This window comes from Strigops habroptila, chromosome 11, assembly GCF_004027225.2.
Source record: "Strigops habroptila isolate Jane chromosome 11, bStrHab1.2.pri, whole genome shotgun sequence".
Classification (NCBI taxonomy): Eukaryota; Metazoa; Chordata; class Aves; order Psittaciformes; family Psittacidae; genus Strigops; species Strigops habroptila.
The window spans coordinates 22,543,612-22,561,694 of NC_046360.1; the positions used below are offsets into that span (position 1 = coordinate 22,543,612).

The following is an 18,083-nucleotide window of genomic DNA, read 5'->3' on the forward strand; positions in this document are numbered from 1 at the left end:
GTGCATATTGTACTTCAGGCCTGTATAAAATCACAGTTTCAAGTAAACAAGTTTCCCAACTTACTTTATAAGATGGCAACTGTCACTCTTCAATAGGACATTTATCAAATGCCATCTTGGCCGTGTGCATTCTTTGTTACTGTTTGTTGGGTTCTTTTTTTTCCCTGAAGAGGCAGGATTAGTGCTTCACTTGCACTTTAATAAAAGAAATTAAGTTACATGATAACTGATTTTAGCCATGGGCTGGTATTTTTTTTTCTAGGAATTTTTTAGGCATAGCGTGTGTCTAGTGAGATAGATCTTTTGATTATGTGGGGAGAATATCTCTCTTGTCTTCAGTTCTTTCAGATATTCCATTTGGAAGGGCTGCTGAGTTTCCAGTAGATCTTTTCGGGAGTTGAGTGCCAGCTTGCTGTATGGGGTTTATTATTATTATTCTGATTTTGACCAAATTAAATGTCATGCCAGTGTTGTTTTGGGCTTAATGGCCTTATGAAACTGTAGCGTACCTTTTAAACTATTATTTTTCCTCATTTTGCAAAGGTTGTTATGTTTAAAATTCTATTTTTCCAAGTTTTACTAATGCTTTCGGGTACAATTGTATCTCTGTCAATCATTTCACAGAAATTTCTCTTGGTTTCTAGTGTATAAGTTTAACTTGTATTATGTTGGCAGAGACTTCCTATAGAGCCATAGATTTGGTTAGTTTTAGCCTCGCTTTGTGAAATGAACTGATGATTATAAAATTCTTTCCTTCCAAGATGGGTGAGATGGCTTTTTAAAATTTATTGTGAGCTGCATTTCATACTCTAAATCCAGAAAAGACACGATACTTGAGTTCTGCTGAGTTTAATTGAAACTGTTCAAAGTACTTCTGTGAATAACCCTCTTATTTAATCATCCTGTTGTTTGCTGAAGAGGATGGTAAGGTAGGAGGTTGGTTACAGGCTAGAAGAGGGTTATTTCTGTGCCTATGAATTTGTCATTCTTCATATATGTGGTTGGAAGTTGTCTGCATTTCTGAACTATATGGGCCAAGTCTGGATTTTTACTTTTGTTGTCAGGCCTTTCATGCGTACAAATGTGAGAATGTAGGTTGTTTACTTAAAAGCAGATGTCTGCACCTTGATTATTTGGTTGTGAATAAACAAATGCTGATAGAAGCAAGATTTTATTTGAGAGTAAGATAATTGGAATTGTCATCCTTTTTAAGGCATTGTTTCGTCTTCTGCTTGTCTTTTGGCTCTAGGTTAAGATTTAAAGGAGTAAGATAAAATTAAGCTGCTTTTCTTCACTTGTGAGCTACTGTCAGGGTTGCACCTTCTCCATGAGCTTAAAGATTTTTCTACAGGACCATGAGAGAGCAGAGAATTGGTGCACATAGAATGGTATACTTAAGACTAATGGCAGTTTCATATGTTTTTTCTGCTTTTTTGGTGCTTCAGGGTTAGACTGCTGCGTTGCAATATGGATAGGTCACTGCCTAAATACACACAGATGAAGCTAGTGTGGGATACCAAGGCTATGTGGAGTAAGTGTTATATTTTTAGATGAAGCATGTGACAGTGGTGTTCTGGGGTCTGCATGAGCTGCGTCTCTGTCTCTGGGAGCAGGACCAAAGCAAATCCCAGATTTGTTAGTGTCAAGTGGCTTGGGAGATCTGCTCATATGAAGAGTCACCAGTTCCTGAAATTGTACAGGACCAATTTAGAATTCTCTTTTTGCAAAAAGAAAACTGTTGCAGGTGGGATATGTTCCCTAGGAAACGCTATTGCCTTGCTTGTTCTGCCTGCAGCTTGCTTTGAAATTGTTCTGCTTTGAAGGATACGGCATATTCCCCCTTTCCTCAGTTTGAGAAAACTGGCACCCAAACATACAGAGTTTGATTGATCAGGATATGTTAACTAATCAGCAAATCTGATTTATAGTACCATGCTGACAGTATTAACTTCATAGATTCTGAATTTACAGGGGAGACTGTTGTCTTTAGTATGTCAGGAGGATGGTCATTACTGTTGAGCTTTTTAGTCCATGTAATCCTAGACTTTCAGTGATTCTCTAAGGGCAACTTTGAGATGGGTACAGAAAAGCTCCAGATAAAGAGTAGTAGTACCAAGTGATAGTAAGGAGAAACAGTTTGAATTGATGTCGTGGTTTAAGCAGGACAATTGAAGAAGTGGTACTTCAATTAAGATGTAGTCCTTCAGGTTACTGTTTCTGAAAGCTGAATGCAGACCTCATGGAACAGCAGTCAAAATGTGAGCTTGCCATTCTGTTATTCTAATTTAGTGAATTAGTTGGAAGAGTAGAAACTTGCACAGTTTTTCTTCTTCCTGCTGTCCAGTCTGTCAAAACTTGTTTTAGTTTGGAAGAAGGCAAACTGCCAGAGTTGCACCAGAATGTTTGTAAACTATGCGATACTAATATTTAAGCAAAATTTGAGCCAGGAGTTGAAAAGCAAGAATGTTGCATGCAGACTGGCTTACTTACAAGAGCATGAACTGTTGAGTAGATCTTGAGAGGACTTTTTTCCAGCTTGATTGTTAGGATTTCTGAAGCATGAATCCTTCCTTGTCCTTCAACAGTTGTCTTTATCAATAAAAAGCATTGAGACATTTTAGACATTTGTCTGAAGTATTTAATAGCCAAATTTAAGGCAGTTGTGGTACTCTTCACTTTGTTAGATCCTTAATTAGAGGCTAATTCTACAAATTTGTCAGTATAAATTGTCACTTGGAAACAGATTATGCTGATGCTGTCTATATCCAAGGGGAGATTAAAGTCTGTTGGTCACCATTTCTCTGCAGTGATAACTAATAACACCAGTAAACAAGGAAATTACTGTTTGTTTATACATTTTATTACCCCATGTGCCTTGACAAATTAGAATGTTCTTAAATAATTCTGTTTTGAAAAAAAAAACCAAACCACCTCACTTTTAGTGGTTTGGGTAAATACGAGCTTATTATTTATGGTTTTTAATTCAAGTTTTTTAAGCATTTCTATTCCATGTTTCCTTGAGCATTCTCTTAATGATGTGTTAGCTTTTGTAACACCAACAAGTGTTTGTGTGTTAAAGTCCTGTAATTGCTTGTCAATATTTTTGTCAGACTACAAGAATTAATTACATGCATTTTACTCTATAGATTTTGCTTTCTGTGCTAGAGTGTGTTCAGGTTAGCTGGAGATGTAAGGTGGCCTGTAGTGTTTGTTACCAGACAGCAGCAAGAGCATGAAGTAGTCTCAATGTTTACATCCTTAGTATTTCTGAGCCTATACATCATATGGTAGTGTTTTAGGGCAAAATAATCCTGATCTTAGTGGGATTTTAATTTGGGTTTTGATCTTTTAATACTAGTCACATATTCCTTAACATGTATGCAAATAATTGTTGCTAGAGTGTTACAAGATAGAAATTGAGGCTATTTATTTGGAACTCAAACTCTTTTGCTTTTGAGGGTGTGTTTGGGGGTTTTTATTACTGTCTTTTTTATTAATCTAATGAAAACTATATTGGTAACTGTCCTATTTTTTGGAATTGCAGCGTGAGTGAGGTTGATAGGAAAACTTTTCGATTATCTGTTGCTGCAGTTGGAAACATTAAAAATAATCTAAAATATAATGCATAAAGGCTTGGAAGCTACTGATGTCTTAAAGTCTTGAGAGATACATGAACCTACAATGGTTTGTTTTAAATGACAATAGCAACAACTCATTTTCTCGACATCTTAGATTTAGGGTATTTGTCCAAATTTGCTTTCTGCTTTTCTCATAGTCATTGAGGACACACTAGTTCTTCAGATCTGAAAGAAATGAAAAAGGAATACACTACGTTTCAGTGAGGCAGGCACAACAGCCATCCTGGCAGCATGCAGTTAGTTGGACGTTTACTGCAAAATGTGTTTCCATCAGGTCAGCTTTATAGACACATGTGCACTTCTCAGTAGTTTTTTTAGCTGTTTCAGCTTTGTGCCATGTTTAATCCAACTGTGACCTCCTCACCCTTGGCTGACCAGTGGAGAGACCTGTCTAACACAAGTTGAGCAGTGTTACTCTTTGTTTGCTGGTTCAGCTGTGAGGTCACATTGACAGGTAAGGCTTGGGATTAAAATAAACTATATTAAATTTATTTTGTGGTAGTGCTTATCCTCCATCAGCAGGTTCACTTTCAGCTGGGTGCTGTAAAAAACAGACTAGGTTTAAAGATGGTGTGTAACCGGTGTTTGTGACAGGCGGATGAGGAGGGAGATGTGAAGGAGGGTGATTGTGTTTTGCAGTTGTGATAGGGTTTGGTCTTTATGTTATTGTAGACTTCTGTTTTCTGTTTTGTTTAATGAGGTATTGGAAGGTTTAAAAAAGTTGGCTAGAACTTTCACCACTTGTGCAAGAAAATAGAAGAAAACAGATGAAGTTATTGGCAAACTTAGTGCACTGATTCATCTGTTCAGCACATGAAAAATGGTAATTTTTTGTCATTGGTCCTTTTCTAACTGTTTTCACATGAAGTGCATTTTACAGGTAGCACCAATGAACAATCAGGTGGTTTTAAGAGAGAGCAAAATTGGAGTGGGTTAACATGAGAGGTGTTGTGCACTTTTGGCTCTCACTGAGGATGAGTGGAATTGATGTGTAGGGATTGATGTGTAGGGAAGGCAGCATTGGTGGCTGTGCAGAGCTAACCTGTCACATTGACATCATACCCAGGCCCTACAGGTCACAGCTGAGGGGTACTGGAGCGGTCTCAGCAGGTTGTGCTTCTGCCTGATCTGTACCACATCTCCTCTGAGTATGAAAACAGGACTTCAGTCTGCACAACTTTCAAGAGGACAGCTTTCGGAATTACTAAAACCATTCTTTAAGAGGAGATATATTTCCCTAATATAGTTACAACCAGAAAATATTACTGCAGCATCAGAAAAAGAAAACATGTTCCTGTAATTAGAGCTCTTTGGGTATTGATTTATTGTGAAAATAAAGATGTTAAAAACTGTTTTGCAGTGTGTAACTTGTGAGATATGTGACTGGTGTTTCTCTTTTGCAGAACCAAACTGAAGAACCATGAATATGAAACTTTAGATCAGCTGGAGGCTGATCTGAATTTGATGTTTGAAAATGCCAAGCGCTACAATGTTCCCAATTCTGCCATCTATAAAAGAGTCCTGAAAATGCAGCAGGTTATGCAGGTATGTGGAGTAGAACAATCAAAAGGATATAACTTCACATGTGAATTTATTTACCTAATGAATATTTTTCCCCAATAATTTTAAACTAGACCTGTATTTGCAGTAGTATTTTCTTGCTTAGGGGGAAGTATAGGAATGAAGAGCATCCTAGAATGATTTTTCTTCAGCTGAGTGTTGCAGTCTGAAATGGCATTGTTTCCACATTGGTTCCTCAAATTTTTTTCTGACAGTTAAAAAGAATTACACTGCTATTTTTTGTCAGCCAACTTTATATTGAGTGAATCACTGGAAATACTTTGGATGGTGGTTTAGTCTCAAAACCTGTAGTTGCATCTTTTTAGTGTATCTGATCTGTTCTGGTGTTTAATACTGTGCTGGAAATGTCTGGCAGTGAGTTTGGCTTCAGGGATTTGTTCTTTTTTCAGGCAAAGAAGAAGGAGCTTGCTAGGAGAGATGACATTGAGGATGGGGACAGTATGATTTCTTCTGCTACGTCTGATACTGGAAGCTCAAAAAGGAAAAGGTATGCACTTCTGTAGTTCCTGCAGACCGTGACATTGCTGTAGCTTTTATTTGTTAAAGAGAATATTAAACAATGTTTTCTAGCATTTGTGTAAGGATTTATAATTCTGAAACTTAACCTCATCAAGTGTTGTTTCAAGTTAATTCAAAACTATTTGCTGACTTTATTTTCCTTTTTTTGGCCTCTTAATTAGTTGGCAATTGTCAACACAACTTCAGTGCAGCACATGGCATGGGCACTGTAGTTGCACTGAATTAAGTAATTTTGTCAGTGGATATCAGGATTTTTATTTGTGTGTTATCTTTTATAGCCTGGTGTGGGGACTGTCTTCACAGGCTGTTAGCAACTATTGCTGCTTTTCTACTACTTCTCCAATACATGACTATGTAGTTTGGGTAGCGATTTCAGAATATAATCAGAGTCAACACTGTAGCTGAATAATTTTTTTGAAATTTTATAGTATTAGTCTACAAATATTTTTATTTGATGAAGTTTCCTGACACAAACACTTTCGTTTTGCATGAGCTCTGCTTGAAGAGTTTTCATCATTAATGCTAGAGGACTGCTCTGCTCTCCCTTTTGAATTTACGCTCTTCTGTTACTTACCTGTAAATAGCTATGCCAAAGAGGGTATTTGACAAATAGATAAACTGATAATAGGTTGATTATTCTGGATACTGTAACATAAACAAAATTCACAGTGATTTAAAATATACTTTTTAGTGAGCAATAATGATGGTTTATGGAAAGTATTCTTTAAAAGTGAAAGCTGTTGTGTAATTAATGCTAGTGATGCATTTCACTCTAAGGGATAGTTTCTCTAGTCTGCCTCATGGTATCATTTGAAATAAGTTCTAACTGCTGATAATATTGCAATAGTAGCAACGGCCAGTGTAAAACTGTAATTTCAACATCTTTGTAGCTTTCTTTGGTGAACCTTCCGCTTTCTGTATTTTTAGTTCTTTATTTTATCAAAGTAACAGCAGTTGTGGGGGAAAGAAGGGAATGAAATAGACCATCAGCAAAGATTCACTTAAAAGCAGTCAAGTAAGTGCAGCGATGTATGTTCGTAAAAAGTCTGCAGAGAGAAAATGTTAACATGGATTTAGGAGGTGGTACAGTCTAGGGATGGTAGGAAGAACAAATGTTGTGGAATGGTAAGGCAGACTACAGTACCAAATGAACATCAGGTAGGAACAAATTGCCAAAAAATGGCTAGTTTTGTGATCTTCAGATTCAAAGAGATGTACTAACCTAACCAAGCGAGTCAAACTGACATCAGTGTCCTTTTAACCCTTTGCTGCTTTTGATCACCTTGTGCAAGAGAATACTGAAATGCTTAAAAAAAAAAATCTGTCAGGTCTTGTCATCTAAGAACAGTAAAAGAGAAAGAGTAGTGCTCATAGATAAGGGAAATCAAAATAATTTTATTTTCTTCATGCCTAAGGAGAACCTGAATATGCTTTTGATGTTGTCAGTTCAGTGTTTGTCATCACTTTTGCTTGCTGAAAGATAGGAAGTAAAAGAAGATTGTAAATGCTGTGATAGCAGAAGTGAAACACTGAGGGGAATTCCAAAATATTGCTGAAAAAGGAAACTAATAACTCAGGCAAAATGCATCCCATTGGGAAATGATAATGACACAGAAGAAAGTTGTCTGGATGTACCCTTTTATGTATCAGATGTGTGGTCTTTTACTATTTCTGCTTTGGTTTTGCTTTACCTACTTTCATTGAACTAAATGTTAAAATTTGGAAGTGTGCTAAAATGTGGAATTCGGAAGCATGTCTCTATTCTGGCATTGCTCATATGTGAGTGTGAACCACTAACTAACATATTCAACACTGAAGATAATGCAGGAAAAAAGTTTTTAACTTACAGAAGGTACATTTTGAATTTTCTCACATAATGTGACATTAGTTTTCAGTAGTTATATTGCTGACCTCACCAAGGAGCAAGAGGTATCTGAGGCATGATGCTGTGCTAGATTAGGCATATTTTAAATATAGGAGGAGAAGATCCAGAAGATGGAAAATCTGCGATGCTGTTTGGTTTCTAGCAAGTTGCACAGTGATGTTTTGCACATTCTGCAAATGAAGATAGTTTTTGATGATGTCATCGTTTTTACAGATGGTATAGTCAAAGTTCTAACTACTGGAGTAAGTCTTACAGAGATTGAAATTTGGAAGCTGGTTTAAAAGTGCTTTGGAGAGAGTGCATTTCCAAGAGTGCAACAGTGTCTGAGCTGAGCTTAGATGTTATTAACATAAGTTTTCCTCTCCTTTATCTGATTTGCATGTAGATCATGTAGTGTATCTACAGGGAGCCACACATAACTTTTTCCTGATAAGCTGTGTCTTGGGTGTGCTGTCAAATTTCTTGAGACAACCATAATAGCTACACATAGGACTATAAGATTTGTCTACATGGCCATTTTCTACTTGAGTTTGCAGTTTTGGCAAGCTTTATTGTCTTGTAACTTCATTTGACTGGGATTGACAGATGTTTAAGCAATTCAGACCCTTCTTTATACTACATTCTTGATGTTCTTATTTTCTTGTGACTGGTACTGAAGAAGATACAGAATAACTGAGATAAATATGTCAAGTCTTTGATATTCTGCATTCAGCAGAAGTAGTCATAAAGATGCTGGCTGAGGGGGTTTTGCCTGTTCGCACTAGGTCTCGAGGTCTTGGATGCAGTTGCCTAGTCCTGACTGATCCTTTTTCTCTGCAGCTGCAAAGTGCTTAGAGCTCTTTTTGACCTTTGCACATTTGAAAACTACTTTTTTTTTTTTTTTTATTCTGTACAACACTTAAGATGAATGAGAGAAAAATCTTATCTTAAAGTTGGTTTCCTCTTTATTTAGAGGACTGCTGGTTATGATGCTGTTGTTACTTGCAAATGGACTAATGTTTCTAGTACATTGTTTGGATGTTGAACATCTTGTGTGGTGCTTGTGGCTGTTTTTTCATGGTAGAGGATAATGTCATTTTGATATTAATGTTGGCAGTGGGGAAAAGAAACCCCAGACATTTTTTCTTTTCCTTTTTGTTCTTCTCCTTAACCTAACAGTAAAAAGAATATCCGAAAGCAACGAATGAAGATTTTATACAATGCAGTTCTGGAAGCTCGAGAACCAGGCACAGGCAGACGGCTCTGTGATTTGTTCATGGTTAAGCCATCCAAAAAGGACTATCCAGACTATTATAAAATTATCTTGGAGCCAATGGACTTGAAAATGATAGAACACAACATCCGCAATGATAAGTACGCAGGGGAAGAAGCCATGATTGAAGACATGAAGCTCATGTTCCGAAATGCAAGGCATTATAATGAGGAAGGCTCCCAGGTACTGTTTTGATCCTGCAGTCACACTTACCTCTGCTTCTTTGCAGACATATAAATTATGGTAGGATGGTTTAGCTTTGACTGTTACTCACATTATTTATGCTATTGTTCATTGAACTAAAATAGAAATATGACTTTCTTTCTGCTGATGTTTTAAATTCTCTGTCTATAGTTGTATAAATGTGAAATGCAGCAGGCTCCCTTGCAAAGGTTAGATTTATTTCCCATTAGCTAAACTCTCCGCTACAAAGAATGTCAGCTGAATGTTTCCTAGTATGGTTTAAAAAAATAATCCAGTTACTACATTATCATTATTCATCCTCAGTTAATCACAGGAGGATATTTGCACAGTGAGTAATCATCAGCATATGTTTTGGAGCTCAGAACCACAGAGAAGGGATGTCTTAGTTGGAAAGAAACCATCTTTGTTTTCATGGAGGTGGAGAGTGTGGGAGAGATTAGACTAGAAGACGTGACTTGTTGAGTCTAGCCAAAGAAGTCTGAAAAGAATATGCTTTTCATTTACAAATAGATTGTAGGGTGTGTCTATATTGTGATGTTCCTCAGCCAGAAAGCATGATGTTTTGGAACAGAGTGGTGGTGAGAAACCTCCAGCTATTTCTAATAAGGAACTTGGTCAGCTACTGTAAAGGACTTTATGATGAGATTGCATTCACTGGGATTGGATTTGAAGACCCAGGAGTACTGTTCTAGTCCTTTCTACCCTGGTGGAATCACAGTAGTTCAGGAGATTGCTCAGCAGAATGGTTTGATGAGAAGGTTGATAAGACAACTGCACCTTGCTCTTTTATAGTCTTTGGAATAGAAATGCAGGTCAGTTGGATAATTTATTCAAGATTTATATCTCTCTGATTTAGATTGTGTTGATTAGTTCTGCTTACCTGCATAAGTCTGTTAAAAGTGTACATTTGACAAATAAACCCTTCTTTTTTAATCAAGTATTTGGTTTTGCTTTCAGCTTTTTCAGGCTAACATGTAAATGTTTCTTGGGGGCTAGCTCTAAACTAGTTTAAACACAGTAAACCTTGTTTTGGTTTGGTTTGGTTTTTGATTACTTTACTGGTTAACAGGTATACAATGATGCCCATATGCTGGAAAAGATCCTTAAAGAAAAGAGGAAAGAACTGGGACCCCTAGCTGAAGATGATGATGTTGCATCCCCTAAACTAAAGCTAAGTAAGGCAGCCTTGTACATTGCTATGTCTCATTTCAACACTTTCAACATTTTCAACAGCCAGCAATAGAGATTAACGGATTTTCCCTTTAGAATAGAAGATGCGACCTGCAAATTTACACTGACATGCAAAGTAGAATTGTATTTTCAAAATCATGACAGCAGTGGTGTATTTATGTGTATATAATAGAACTTAGTTGTTACATACAGCATTTTCTAAGGAAAGTAACTGGGAATGAAGAAAGAAAAGTTAAGAGTGGTTGGAATGGCTGGCGTTTAGTCATCCAAATGTTACATGCTGCATTACATGCTCAGTAACACTTCGTTAGCATACTTAATATGTGCTGCTGGGATTTCTTACAAGTAAGGTGCTTCTCAGACTGAGTAAAACTCTTCATTTCCCTGGTCAAATGTCTGGGGTTTGCACAGAATCATGAAAGAAATGTGAGTTTTATTAGAAAATTATAGAAAAACATGAAAAACACGGAATTTTCCAACAATGTCTGTTCCTAGAGCTGTTACTCTTACAAACTAGATTTGCTACTACTCAAATCTTATGTACCCTTAAAATGTGTTCAAAACTGAGCAAACTGAGAAGGATAAATTGCACAGAAAGGCTTAAATAAAATAACTGCACAGAGTCATCTTGAAAATAGAAATGTGCAGCTCTTAGGTAAGGCACAGGTACTAGAGAATTCACAGGCAGAGGCCATGCAGTACCATAGCAGAGATCCTGAATTAATCAAAAAGCTGATCTGATTAATAATCCCATGGGAGGCCTTATTTTACATTTTACCTGTAATAATCCTTTTTAAATTGGCATAAACCTGTCCTAAAGAAATCTGATATTTAGAATGCTTAATTTTAGTGATAGCAAAAACCCTGTGATGACTGGATTTTAACGACTGTAGAGAGAAATTCATGTAGAGCTAGTAAGACCGAATTGAATTTAGAGGAGTCATTAATAACATTAGGTAGGAAAAGAAGCTTTCTGTGCTTAAGTCTGAAAAGACCTTCAACATAGTAACACATGATTCTGAGTTTGCCAAAAATAACATTGAAAAAAATATTCATACAATTACGAAAAATAAAGGAAGCTGCAACTTGGGATGGGCTCCATGTTGTGGCTCTTCTGCTCATACCTTAAAGTGGTTCTTCAATAAGCAATTCTCCAGTGGAAAAGAGATGGACAAAGGAGTGTGGAAGCTCTAGTTTTGTAATGATTTTCTTTTTTTCCCCTTTCTATCTGCTTAGGTAGAAAAAGTGGCATTTCTCCAAAAAAATCGAAATACATGACTCCAATGCAACAGAAATTGAATGAGGTTTATGAAGCAGTAAAGAATTACACGGATAAACGAGGCCGGCGACTGAGTGCCATCTTCTTGAGGCTGCCATCTCGATCTGAACTTCCTGACTATTATGTAACCATTAAAAAGCCCGTTGATATGGAGAAGATCAGAAGTCATATGATGGCAAATAAATACCAGGATATTGATTCCATGGTAGAGGACTTTGTAATGATGTTCAATAATGCTTGCACATATAATGAGCCAGAATCTTTAATTTATAAAGATGCCTTGGTCCTGCATAAAGTTTTGCTTGAAACTCGGAGAGAAATAGAAGGAGATGAGGATTCTCATGTGCCGAATGTCACTTTGCTAATTCAGGAACTTATCCATAACCTTTTTGTATCTGTTATGAGCCACCAGGATGATGAGGGCAGATGCTACAGTGACTCCTTAGCTGAGATTCCTGCTGTAGATCCCAACTTCCCAAATAAACCTCCTCTGACTTTTGATATTATCCGAAAAAATGTTGAAAATAATCGCTATAGGAGATTGGACTTGTTCCAGGAGAATATGTTTGAGGTACTGGAGAGGGCAAGGAGAATGAACAGGTGAGTGAAGTCCTTTGTCTTATCACATGAGTTTTATGTGTTAACATTAGGCAAAGGCTGAAGTTTTTTTAAAGTGTTTGCTTTCCTTGATATGGGTGTTTAGAAAACGAAATCTCAAAAGCTCTATCAGATCAGCAGTGGAATGTATGCTTTCATTTAAAAAACAAGGAAAAAGTTAGGTTTCTGCCCTGAGAGAATTTTGATGTTAATCTTCCAAAGGCACACCTCATGAAAACCAGGTTTGTGCTAACTTTCAAAGAGAAAAATGAAGAGGAGTTCACTGACTGCTTGACTAGTGCATTACCCTTTTGGAGCAATCACAGTTGAATGAGTTATAGTAATATTGTGCAAAAACTATGAGCACTTGCAACTTATTGCAGTGTTTTACTTGAATTAGGTAGGGTACTTGGGGATGTGCGGGTGAGATCTTGACTCTGAAGGAGGGGACATAAACAATCATATTAAAACATCTACCAACAGGAGTATGGGGAATTAGAATAAGTCACTTTTGTTAATAATACTGTTATTACTTAAGTTTTTTAGAAATTGACAAATTGTAGAGATCCAGTGGCAAGTAGTTTTGGTTGCAGCTAGTTACCTTTGATTTTTCTGGTGTTTCAGGACTGATGTATACATTAAATACTGTTTTGGGTAAACTTTAATACAAGCTGGCAGCAGAGTAGCAGGTGGACCATGACTTGCCAATATCTACTGCTGCTTGTACTAGGCAAACACAAAAATCTGTTGGTAGCGTGAAGCTTTAGTTTTATCACTAAGTGTGGCAATTGATTGCTCAATATTTAGGATCCTGTTCGAGTCTGCATAAACTGTGTTTCTGCCTTGTTGTACGTATGTTTGTACAGGACTGATTCGGAGATTTATGAGGATGCAGTCGAACTTCAGCAGTTCTTTATTAAAATTCGAGATGAACTTTGTAAAAATGGAGAGATTCTTCTGTCACCTGCTCTCAGCTATACCACCAAGCATCTTCACAATGATGTAGAAAAGGAAAAGAAGGAGAAGCTGCCCAAAGAAATAGAGGAGGATAAGCTCAAAAGAGAGGAGGAGAAGAGAGGTAGCTACTTTCTTTTCATTAATTTTAAATGCATTCATTGAAAAATGTACCTATGGGTATGATGTATGCTGTGCTGTTGCTACAGCTTCGCCTCCTGAAGGAACCTTAATAGTCTGGTTGTCCACCAAGGATCTTGTAATTTGAAATTACGGAAGATTTATTTTGTTTTGATCATTATCAGCCAGGCCAGACGGCTTTAAAGAAAGAGGTATATGTAGATACGAACTGTATGTAAACTCTAATCGGAACACATTGGGGTACAGTAGTCTTATTTGAAGGAAATTGTAAAAGAAAACAATAGTTTTTTACTACAGCTTTCTGCTGATCATAAACTTAGCAATGACTGTTCCAGTTGATCTTTTAGTCATTTCATTTTTGGCAGACACTGGGGGATTTTTGTGTGCTGATGGTGTTGTCTGTGATCATCCTTTTTAACACTGCTAAAGAAATGGTATTTAAGTAAGCCTTTTGCGTTTCTTACTTGGCTGATATGAGTGCGAAGAGGAATGGGTTTGCACTATTTTGCAGGGCAGGAAACCTACTGTGAAGGTCCTTTGTGTTTCACTCTTCCAGGCTGTTAGTGTCAGTATAATGGTTGTGGAGCATGTCTAGGGAATGAATAAAGCTCTCTAATAGCTCCTTTCCACAGATGGGAGCAGAGCTGACAGCTCTTTGCCCTTAAATTGTCTTTCTAACATGGTTCATCTTCCCACATAACACTAATGTCAGCAGCTGTGAAGTCTCGTTGCTCCAACCAGGCTGAGTATTATAAGGGGACGACAGCTGTGATGTCTTTTTTCTGTCTTCCTTTGCGAGCCAAAAACCCCAAAGGAAGCAAAATATGCCTTTCTGAAGGCTTCAGAGCTCAGGGCTGTCATTGAGTTCCTCCTAGTTGGGAAGGCTGAATAAAATTAAACTGAAGAAGGGAAACCCAACCTTGAGCAGCACCAATAGCAGAAAGGCTGGCAGCACAAAACACGCTTAAATATGTCTTCATGCTGAAAGTCAGTGACAGAGGGACATATCTGCACTCAGGAAGGCGTGAGGGGATTCATATCAGTAATCTTGGCTAAATGGCAATGTGGCATTACTAATTGCTAACATCTGTTTTTCCCTTCTTGAAATAAGAAGCTGAAAAGAGTGAAGATTCTTCTGGATCAGCTGGGCTGTCAAGCTTGCATCGGACCTACAGCCAGGATTGCAGCTTCAAGAACAGCATGTACCATGTAGGAGATTATGTGTATGTGGAGCCTGCTGAAGCCAACTTGCAACCTCATATAGTCTGTATTGAGAGGCTGTGGGAAGATTCAGCTGGTAAGGATGTCTTTGCTATAGGAAAACAATATGGTGAAAGTTCTTATTGCTATTTAAAACTTCCAGTTTGAGCTTTGTCTGTGCAGAAGTATGTGTGGAATGGTGAGTATTTTTCTTGTTTCTGAGTTACTTTGTTCCAAAGAATATTACAGATATAATGTTCTTGGATCAGCACATGCTTTTTTTGTTGTTCATCTCTACCTACCTTTAAATATTAAGTGTCCCAGAGAGCAAGGTCTTTGAAGTGGGATGGGGTCCTTGTAATTTAGGTGCAGAACACCACATGAGGGTTTTCTGTGCTGAGAAATCTGAACCAAAGTTGGGCATGTTTAACCACAAATCTTCCACAGAACAACTCAGTTTCAGAACTTGCCTTTGTTAAATTTCAGAATTGACCTGAGTCTTGCATTTCCCAGGCCAAATCAAGCCATAACAAGTACTGTTTTGTTTTTTTCTCATCAGTGATGCCTTCTGTTCGCAGCAGGTACTTCTCTTAAGTGTAAGGAAGGCTAGAGATACGGCAAGATAAGCATGGTGCACTCTCAGCAATCCTGGAAACTACAGTTGCTCAGAACTACAGTGGGGTATAATGCAGTTAACCATTTTGGTTGCACTTTTTTTAAAGGGATGGAAAGAATGTGCTGTAAGGGCAGATTAAAAAGACCATGACTTAAGTTTGGAGGGGAGAAATGTAAGGCAGGATATAATTGAGGTTTGCAAAATTATGAAGTGGATAGATAAGCTGAATGCAGAAATACTATTCAACGAATCCACCAATACTAGAGTTAGAGGACACTCATTGGCACTAATAAATCAGACTGAAACACATGAAAGTGTTTGGCTTTTGAATACAGTGGGTAGTGAGCCTCCTGGCTTTCCCAGGGGCCTGTGGAGGCAGGTTATATCAGCAGGCTCAAAAAAGGGTGAGACAAGTCCATGTACAACAGGTCTAAACCAAATAATGAAGGGAATAACCAGCAAATAATAGCTTGATAAAGGGAACAGCTCTCTACCACCCCTAATGCAGTGACTATAGAAGGAGTGGCTATGATCTAATGCATTCCTGTAATAGCCTGTCATGCTCACTCAGTTGGATGCAGTGTATTTGGGTAGATGGACCAGTTGGACTTTTCTTACATTCGTCTGTGATGGAAAAATCGAATGGCACTTTTTATTCTGGCTCAGTCTACAGATTACAGATTTTCTTTGCTTTTGAAAAAATAGTACATATTTATATCTTCCTTATGAACCATCATTAACAATTTGAATTTGTCACATTGTAACACGGAAGAAATAGTTCTTAAAAAACTTGAAACCAGTTATCCAAGGTTCTTCAAATAATCAGGTGATTGTTGTGTAGACTTTGAAGCCATTTCAAGGCCTGAGAGTCAAGATTTTTAAATAAGAACTTATTCCTCCTTTATTTTTCTGAGTCAGGTTTTATTGGGGAAGGAACAATGAGCAGGCTTTTTAAGCAACCTAGTTTTTCTTACCTGAAACAGTTAAAGAATCTTGTCCTGGTTTAAAACAGTTTACTCTCAGTATAAATGAATACATGACTGTTTGATTAATCAGTCAATCTGTAGTTGTTTTATTCTTGCTCATGCACTAGAGAATATGCTATTTTACTTTTTTTTTCTCTTTTTTGTTTTTTAAAGGCGAGAAATGGCTCTACGGATGTTGGTTTTATCGGCCAAATGAAACGTTTCATCTTGCAACACGAAAATTCTTGGAGAAAGAAGTTTTTAAAAGTGATTATTACAATAAAGTTCCTGTTAGCAAAATTTTAGGCAAATGTGTGGTCATGTTTGTCAAGGTGAGAGACTATTCAGACTAATTTGTTAAGCAACTAATATGTTCTCTGCTATTTTCTTGAAGAGCTGTAGGCATTCTAACATAGAGACATTCTACTAATACTTAGATAAAGTAGGACTTGCTCCTGTATACTGTTTGTATTCTTAATTTGCTTCATGAGGTAAGTAGTTCACCCATGCGATGGTGTTTTGTGCTGGTTGGTTTGTAGAGTCATATGCTTGTTAGATAATTAGCTAATGGATTTTTCAAAGCATGTAGTAGAGAAATTGCTGGTAATTTAAAGGTTCCTGTAAAAGCATGTAGATTTAGGTTTGGCAGAGAGGAAGGCTTGAATGCCTTGGTAAGAGAATGAAGTCTTTCATCTCTCTCGAGTTTGATTCCACATTATCATTGCACTGAGGATTTTTGTGATGAGGAGATTTTTGCAACATGCCTATCTCGGACAGTTTTTTGAAGGTAGTGTGTTTGTATGGAACAGAGCGCTACAACTGCTGGCTATGTCACACTATGTATCATGGTCACATATCAATGAGTATGGAACTTACCTGCTGTCCTCGACTTGGTGATTATGTCCTCTTTCCAAGTCAAAGCTCAGAAGTCTTGTAAAGCTAGTTTTAGGCTGCAGATCTTGTACTTGTTAATGTACCGGTTTGGTAAATGAATAAACCCCAACTTTTCTCACATGACAACCTGTATTTAATTTAGCTGTTTCTCTAAGGGTGGGATTTCTTCTTGTTTGCTTTTAATTTTTAATATAACTTGGATGTCAAACTGGAAGAGAAGAATTCAGCAGAAAGGCTTTATTAGTATAAAACCTCTTCTGATAGAAACAGAAAAACCCAGGAAGCATGAGAGGGAGTTCAGTGTGTGTGCCTGTGGTGTATGTGTTTGTATTGCTGAAATATTTCATAGTTTTTCTTCAACCTGCAGGAGTATTTTAAATTGTGTCCTGAAAACTTCAGAGATGAGGATGTCTATGTCTGCGAGTCACGTTACTCTGCAAAGACAAAATCTTTTAAAAAGATTAAACTGTGGACTATGCCTGTGAGCTCTGTAAGGTTTGTCCCACGAGATGTGCCCCTGCCTGTGGTCCGTGTTGCTTCTGTGTTTGCTAATACAGACAAAGTAGATGAGGAGAAACATGCTGAAACATTGGAGGACAGTAAGGTGGGAGAAGGTGTCCTTCATCTTGAAAAGGTATGTAACATAACAAGTGGAACATGAATTATGTTTGACAGATAAAGAATGACAAAATATGAGCTCTCATGACTTCAGTTTCACAGCATCCAGACACAGTAAAATATAAATAATTGTTTCTGTTATAAATTATGTTATACCCATTCATAAACAAATACAAACAAAATATAAATTGACAGGACAGAAAATAAACTATGTACATATTTGCTAGATTCTGCAAATGCCTTCCTGTGATCATGTGAACAGGTTGTTTGGGTTTTTTCACACTTCAGAAAAGAAAATTATACTTTTACTGTAAAACTTGTCTTAAGCTTAAAGAATTAGTAGAACTACAGGCCTAATCTTAGTTCATTGCAATGCTGAAATGCTTTATTTTGTAGCATTTCAGTGAAATAGTAGCTAGGCAACCATATGCAATACATAATATTCTGTTGTTGGTGACCCATTGATGATGGATAACTGAGTGATTTATTGTCAAAATGTTTTAAAAATATTTCTGTCCAACACACTGAGTAAAATGTTTTATTTTATTG

General features: G+C 37.2%; 1 protein-coding gene across 12 annotated transcripts in view; it reads left to right on the top strand.

Annotated features, from left to right (window-relative positions):
• PBRM1 (polybromo 1) overlaps positions 1 to 18,083 on the top strand; it is a 67,223-nt gene that overhangs the window by 25,461 nt on the left and 23,679 nt on the right. For all 12 annotated transcript variants that reach the window (XM_030502138.1, XM_030502134.1, XM_030502137.1 and 9 more), the window contains 9 exons: positions 5,042 to 5,183; positions 5,609 to 5,706; positions 8,782 to 9,058; positions 10,149 to 10,254; positions 11,507 to 12,149; positions 13,013 to 13,224; positions 14,353 to 14,538; positions 16,197 to 16,354; positions 17,284 to 17,550. In XM_030502138.1, the coding sequence (XP_030357998.1) occupies positions 5,042 to 5,183; positions 5,609 to 5,706; positions 8,782 to 9,058; positions 10,149 to 10,254; positions 11,507 to 12,149; positions 13,013 to 13,224; positions 14,353 to 14,538; positions 16,197 to 16,354; positions 17,284 to 17,550 (2,089 nt within the window). The remainder of the gene's footprint in view (positions 1 to 5,041; positions 5,184 to 5,608; positions 5,707 to 8,781; positions 9,059 to 10,148; positions 10,255 to 11,506; positions 12,150 to 13,012; positions 13,225 to 14,352; positions 14,539 to 16,196; positions 16,355 to 17,283; positions 17,551 to 18,083) is intronic.